This window comes from Pundamilia nyererei, unplaced genomic scaffold (genome assembly GCF_000239375.1).
Source record: "Pundamilia nyererei isolate P.nyererei 1_Seehausen unplaced genomic scaffold, PunNye1.0 scaffold00044, whole genome shotgun sequence".
In the NCBI taxonomy this organism is placed as follows: domain Eukaryota; kingdom Metazoa; phylum Chordata; class Actinopteri; order Cichliformes; family Cichlidae; genus Pundamilia; species Pundamilia nyererei.
In genome coordinates, this window is record NW_005187445.1 from 3,923,863 (window position 1) to 3,931,338 (window position 7,476).

Sequence of the window (7,476 nt, forward strand, 5' to 3'; positions counted from 1 at the left end):
AGAAAATAAATACACTTGCTTTGTTTTTGAAAAAACAAAATATTTACATGGTATTGTACATAGAAGAAAAATATAGATTCATCCTCCCTCGCTCAGTAAAAGTATAAACTACAATAATTAGAATAATTACTGAAATAAACAAAAGATTGTTGGGTGTGAATGAATATACATTACAATCACTGTTTTAAATGTATCGCATACACAGTAGAAAGCACAAACATGAGTGTGTGTGTGTTTATCTGTTCATCTGAGAATGACAGAGAGTCTTCCAAAAAAAAAAAAAGAAGCACATAGTATATTTTGTAACCAACTCTCAACATGTTTAAATTACAGCAAGGGGGAAGCCCTTTTTTTCCCAAGAGTGTGTGCGAACGCATGTGTCCATGCGAGGATGGTGATGGTCTAGTGGCAACCACAAGCTCTGACCACCATGTTGCGGTATTTCTTGAGAATGACGTTCGAGCTGTCATCGAAGTAGAGCACAGAGATGGCATTGAGCTGCGTGGGGGCACAGCAGGGTTTAGGAACTGTCTCTGGGTTAATGAAATGAACCTGGGAAGAGGAGGAGGAAAAGAAGTTGTGAAGAAGAAGAAAAAAAAGGTATTTGCGTGGATACTGCTGAAAATGATGCCCTTTTTGGATAATTAAACACAGTTGTTCCAACAGTGGCTACATTGTCTTGACATTTGATGAGATGATTAGACTCTTAACATGACTGCTGCATTTTTTCCCCTCGTTCTATGGTTACTCACAAGTGTTTGCACAATGGCATGGTTTGTGGCGTTCATGTAGGAGTTCAACGGGAAGGCACACTCTCCCTCGCAATAGTATGCTGCATATCCTTCTGGAGCAATGATCCAGTCCTGAGAGTGGAGGAGAAATTCAGGTTTGTTTGGCTATACTGTTTTGATATGTTGGATATTTTCACCCTTTGTTTCTATAAAAGGCATACAGGAGTTTAATGTGTTTTCTGTTACCCTTCAGTATTGTCTTCATATGGCCTAATTATGCCATATCTTGTACTATGTGTTGGGAGAACACAAATAAAGCAGTAACTTCATCTAACAAAGGTATTTCTGGGCTTTTATTGTGTCACTGATCAAGATTCTGGGAGCAGCAAACAGCAGTGTCTGGTTTAGGTTTCTGTTGGGCCAAGCAATTCTGGCGACCGAAGAAAGAGGAATGGTTTCCGTACCTGCCACCCCAAGTCTCTGAAACTGACGTAGAGCTCATGCTTCTTGCATGCCTGCTTCTGATCAGTACTGCTGTTTTCTATAGAACAAGAAGAAAAATAGAGAGTTTATACTTCAGCACAAGTGCTTTTATCCTTCTCAGCTAGACGAGTAACTATTTGCTGTCGTCAGACCCCAATTAGGCAGCAATGATAAAGAGCAGACCTAAACATGCCACCATGTTCTCATGCAAAACATCAACACTTGTACAACGACTAAAAGAAACCACCTCCATCTAGAGCAGCAGTTTGGTTAATTGACTTAAATGAATGGGCTATGCTGCACAGAGGTCACTGTGTCGGGCTTCGAGTTTCTACTGGATGAAGCAGATGTGCACGCAGAGTAGCTGAGCCACATTTTCACAACTCTTGACTTTATTTATTCTCTCTCCCCTTTCTCCCGCTTATTTCAACATGTGTTTTTTTTTTTTCCTTTTTACTCGGTCCATGTGTTGAAAAGAATAGTCTGTTTTCGATCAAATGCTATCTCTCGCTTCTCCTGGTGACCTCTGGGGCTCTGCGGTGCATTAGTTCCTGAAAGCGGTTCACATTGGAAATGATGATGAGCGACTGGTTCTCATCATCTAGTTAAAGACCACTGCTATTCAGAGTTCTAAACAGGCCCATTTAGCCCATGTGTCGTGGCCCGGGTTGCCCCAAAGCAAGCTGCAGATGTGTTCTTCCATAAAAGCCCGTGCTGCCTTACCTCCATGCAGGGAACTTGGCCCCAAGTACTCTGTAATGCTTGTGTAAATAAACAAAGACAGCAGAGGCATATTTGAAGCTCAGGCATTACAGTCTAATGTTTCAGTGCTTCACATAAACACAGCCCTCTCACACCTTCAAAACAAAGGCCTTGATGAATCACATCCATTAAAGGGATGTACTTTTGCATTTCGGTACATGCACGTGCTTGTGTGTGTGTTAGCGCCTCAATAAGCATGCTGCATGAGTTGGCCCTTTTATTATGAAACTGTAGAGTACCAGTTATTTATTTCCCATTCCATGAATTCTTCACTAAGGATACAAAAGACAAATGGATCCGGGGGTTATCCCAACACGCCAGAGTAAATCATAGCTGAATGTTTATAAAACACAAACACATTTTGTGTTTACCTGCAACATTGGCCACTCTAAGCGCCTCTTGGCTTTTTGCCCCTTTCGAGCGGTTGGGGTTACGCTGTTTGCCCCCTCCTGTAGCTGAGCGGATGCTTCGCAGGTGCACCTCAGTGGCTTTGAAGAAGGCCACCATGAAGGGCTGTTTATTCTGAGGCCCACTGCGACCAACCAGGCCTGCCGTACGAGGACTGATACTCTCTCCTGTAGGGGGTGACAGAGAGGACAGTGGAACAGGTATTCAGACAGATCAGTGTGCAAATGAGAAAAGCTGAGCTCCTGAATTTAAATAAATATGTCCCTGCTTAGTGTGGCTGTTTTTAAGTTTTTATTTTGCATATAAACTGCTCTTACTGAAACCACTTTCGCTGCATTTGGTTTTACACATGTGACTTTCTTCTCTGAATTCCTCTCCCTTCTCCACCTCTGAAATAGCAAGAACAAACGCAGCGCTGAACATCAAAGCCTCCCTTCTTGTGTTTGCGTGGGTGTGTTTGTGCTTGCGGGTGTACAAGCACTGCAGTAGTGTCTATCTGGTTCCCGCATGGAAGAATGTGTGTCTGATCACTGTTCAGTGGTAAATCAAGGCTTCTGGTCGCTGCTGGCGACGAGAAGTCGCAGGAACCTGTCTGTACACGCTCATCCATAACCCCTTCATACCTGATCCAACACACAAACACACACTCATAGATATGGCCTCACCAGCACACCCACTGCACGCCTCGAAGGCTACATAGTGTCTGTTTTCCTCGCCTAACATGTAACATCCTGCCATCCTTTGATGGATGATATTCTCAAACACTCCCTGCTGACTGTTTGTTGATAAAGTTTTTCGCTGACAAACATTTAAGGCTCTCGATGACAAACTCCTGCTGAGATGTTATCCTTTGGTTGGCACACTGTATTTTCCGCATGTCTGCTAATGATGCTGAGGGTATGGCGGATGATAGTGGTGATGAATGATGAGAAGCAGGGTTTGATTTATCTTTCCACGCACAAGGAAGAAATCATCTGACTGTAACCTTTACAGCGATGATGGAGGCCTTTGTCTGTTGCAATACAATGCCGACCTTCATTTGTGTTCAACATCTTACCTTAATCATCTGCACAGTACTGTGATTCATGCTGTTTATTCACGCAAGCTTGTTATTTTGTAACGTTTACCCTTAAATATAGCTGAAACTCTTTTGCATTAGAAACCTGTATTCTGAAGACATTTTAAGGTGCACCGTCTTCTGCTGTAGTAGTTCATGTGCTTCAAATTTTGATGTGTTTATGTGTTCAGAGCTGTTCTTCTGCATACTTTGGTTGTATTGAGCTGTTATTTACTGTTACCTCTGACATCTGACATAAAAAAGGTATTTTTTCATTCTCTGTAAACTGTAGAGGTGGTTGTGCGGAAAATTCCAGTAGCTCAAAGGTTTCTGAAACACTCACACCAGCGTGTCTGGCACAAATGACGTGCCATTTTCAAAGTCTTACTTAAATCACCTTACTTCTCCCTTCTGATACTTGATTTGAATTTCCATTGACCCATGGAAATTCTGATGCATGCCTAAATGCACTGAGTTGCTGCCATGTGGTTGGCTAAGTAGACATTTGCGTTAATGACCAAATAAATGAAAACTTACCCATCTTACCCTTGCAAATCTTACAGTTTGCATATACAGAGTCTAGTATTTTTTATATATTTTTTATTGGCTAGCCTCTGTACCTTTGTTCATGTCCTTTTCTGTAGCAATTTGTGAGTGACAGCTATTAATTTCTGTGGAAATCACATTACACAAGTACACTAGCTCAGTTACCTGGCACATACCCATCAGACAGTAAATATAGTTACAATCAAAATATTTTTTCCTGCCCATTTGTTTTTTTATGGGCACACCCATGGACCACTTAAAATGGTCCTGATACGTGTCAGAACAAGCACGTATCAGGACTGATGGCTTCCACTGAACTGAATCTCTTTCTTTGTGTTAAATCAGTGACCCTTGAACTCGTTTTCTTTCTAGAAAATTAAAACAGATACACTATTCTTTCTGAACTCAGCTTTTTCACTCCATTTTATGGTGACTGATAATGATTCATGCCACAGTTCATACTATTGGCAGTTTTTTGTTCTTCCTCAGTCACCTCAGGACTTTACAGTAAAACTCTGAGTTGAGATTCTGACTCAGGAAAACTCATTCATGACATCCTGTGAACGTCTTGAAAAAAACCCTTCAACCGCTGTGTAGTTTCTCAGTCATAGCCAGGCACTGAAGTCTCCTTACCAGTAATGACTGGGTCAGTATGACACAAAAGTTCAATATTAGCTCTTTGCGCAATTTTGAGTTTCGCAGCGAACAGAACAGGACTTCCAGGGAATGAGCCAAATGTAGCAGGAGCACTGGAAGCAGTGCAAGCGCACAAGGAAAAAGCTGCCAAATTTAAAGCTGGACAGGTTTTTGCTCTTTATGGGCCAAGTCACTAAACATTTTGATCACACTCTGTGTATTTCTGTGACATTCATTGCCCTGACCATTTGTGCTGTCCAGAGCCAGCTGTAGACCCAGATTTCTGCCAGGGTTCAGGACCCAGTGGTTACTGGTGGCTGTTACATCAAACACCAACCAGCCCTCCTCCGCTGCCCAGATCACTCTCGAGTCCAGCAGAAATAGGTCTGACTCCCTGAAAGGGACAAGAAAACTCACTTAAAATTAGATGTTGACTTGCTCTATTTTTTTTTTTAAAGGTAGAGACAAGGTGGCAGCGTGTGCAGCTAAGTGACCAAAGCAGAGCTGTTGAGGGGAGAGACGGAGTGTGACAGAGTCAACCAAAGAGAGAGATGAAGCAAGACAGAGAGTAAGGCAAGGGAGGCGGGGAGGGCTCCAGCTGGTGAGGCCCAGGGGAACACTTCATTTTCTTAATTGACAATAATGGCTTTATAAACGACGGGTCCTTTCATACACTACACACGGTCCATCACTGGCTGGAATTTTGTGGGAGAGCCAAAAAGCCAAAGAGAGAAAGGGAGCAAAAAGTACAGCTGTGAGAGAGGACAAGAATGTGTGAAAAGAGAAACAGTGCATATCCAAGTCGGTCCTATTGTTCAGCAGTAAACTCTGACCCTTTCTGCCCTTTCACCATTGGAGACTAAATCCCTTGTTCTTCATGTGGCCATTCATGTATCCCGACCTATTTTCTGACTGGGAAGATAATGTGTCACAGAGCTCTGGTTCATTCATGTACCTGGGCCTGTCTTTGGCAAAGGGATAAATGACGGTGTTGTTCCCTTTGGATAATAGAAACCTTTAGGAGGGGCTGAAGATAGCTGGATATGGGCCATTCCAGGGTTACATGTATAACTACTGGTAGGTGTATCAAAGCCTTCAAGATAAGTTGTTAAAACTTTAATTCATTTATAAATTTTAGGTAGTTTTTCCATGTCTCAATAGAAAAAGCATAGATCTATGACATAAAATGATTGATGACTAGACTTCCTTGAATTTATTGAATTTGTTTTCAGGTTCTGGGCCTACCCCTCTGTTAAGCTGTTACTTACTGGGACATTTGTATAAGACAGGGCGATAGTTCTTGCTATTTGTATTTTTTTTCCAGATCAGTCAAAGTGTTTGCTACAGGAAACATACATTACAACAAAAGGAAGCATTTCTAACTGATAAATAACGTCAGACTAAAAGTCTGTTCTTGGGAAGATGAGCGATTTGAACTAAATATTAACATATCATGATGCCATGTCGTTTTTTTTCCACTGGCAAGGACCCCACCCCAGTTATGATGAGACAATGACAGAGAATAGCAGTAAAGCCTGGGTAGGTAACCCTTGTATGGACTAGGAGGTGAGAACTAATAAAAAGAAAAGAAAAGGTGAGGCAAGGAAACAAGAATATACTAGCATGTAGGGAGAAGACGCTTATAAATGTACAACCGGCAGGTTAGTAAGTGAGGTGTGGTCCAGCCCCTGAAACTGTCTTTTCAGCATCCAACTAATCTTTTGAAACACATAGCCACAAACCAATGCTCACCTGTCTGAGTGTTCCTCCAACACCTGGTAGATGCTGATACGGAAGGTCTCATTATCATACCGTTCATGGATGAAGTCTTTATATATACGGAATTCGGCAGCAGTGACTGCCTCACCCTCAGGGATTCGTGATAGATCGAATTTGAACTCTCGATGATGCCGCCGCACCGGTAGGAATTCTTTATCGTGCTCCACTGCAAAACATAAACATAAAAAAAATATGAAAAATGTATCTTTAAAGAGGCTGTATGTATTCAAAGAATGTTTCCCATTCACATGAGTTATGTTGCATTCTCCCCTTTAGCAGTGATACAAAATTTTTACAGGCAGACACAAAGAGCTAATGTGACTTTTTTTTATGAAACTTAAAAGCTTTTCGTGTGGTATTGAGTTGCATCTTCCAGGGAAACAAAACATATGCTTGCAAAGTAGGAAGACAACAAATGTCTTTTACGCTCAGACTTTCTACAATTCATTTTTCCTAAACCATCCATCATCCTCAGTTATTAGCGAGGAGATGACATAGCTTGTCAGACTCGGGGTCAGCCCCAAATTAAACACATCTATAGCTATTCAATACACATGTTGGCTTATGATTGAAACATTCATGAGAACTAGCACTAAAAGCAATGCATCTGGCACACACTGAGCCGTGATAGAGAGATGCGGGCGGACTCTGACAGCTTTATGAGCCTCTTTCTTCCCCCTCTCTTCCCTGCATAGCCCCAGAGAGTCATCCAGTCTGCCCTTCATCTGGTTCTCATGAGTTGGAGCTTGATGTTCGGTGTACCCCTTCCCCACCCTTTGTTCTCTCTCATCCTCACATCCCAGCTTTCCAACCCCTCCTGTACCTCCCTGACCTTGCTCATCTCATGTCCCAGCAGGAAATCCCAGGGGTCAGTGCCTTTCTTATCTCATCATCTCCTGAGGCACCCGCCACTTTTGTCTTTATTAGCTGATAGACAGGTTCCCCACCCATATAAGTATGTATGCATATACACACAAATATAAAATATGCACTCAAACGTACAAAAAGAAATCAAAGAAAATAATAAATATACATTATTGAGTCAGGCTCAAGTGATATTGAAACTTTTTTTTT

At 42.0% G+C, this 7,476-nt stretch overlaps 1 protein-coding gene across 1 annotated transcript in view; it reads right to left on the reverse strand.

The window, feature by feature from the left end:
- Positions 1-7,476, reverse strand: part of bmp7b (bone morphogenetic protein 7b) — a 21,666-nt gene continuing 14,190 nt past the window's right edge. Inside the window, exons 2-7 of the mRNA XM_005731806.1 lie at positions 6,376-6,568; positions 4,869-5,017; positions 2,348-2,551; positions 1,196-1,272; positions 753-863; positions 1-552 (exon numbers count right to left, since the gene is read on the reverse strand). Of these exons, the coding sequence (XP_005731863.1) occupies positions 403-552; positions 753-863; positions 1,196-1,272; positions 2,348-2,551; positions 4,869-5,017; positions 6,376-6,568 (884 nt within the window). The 3' untranslated portion in view covers positions 1-402. The remainder of the gene's footprint in view (positions 553-752; positions 864-1,195; positions 1,273-2,347; positions 2,552-4,868; positions 5,018-6,375; positions 6,569-7,476) is intronic.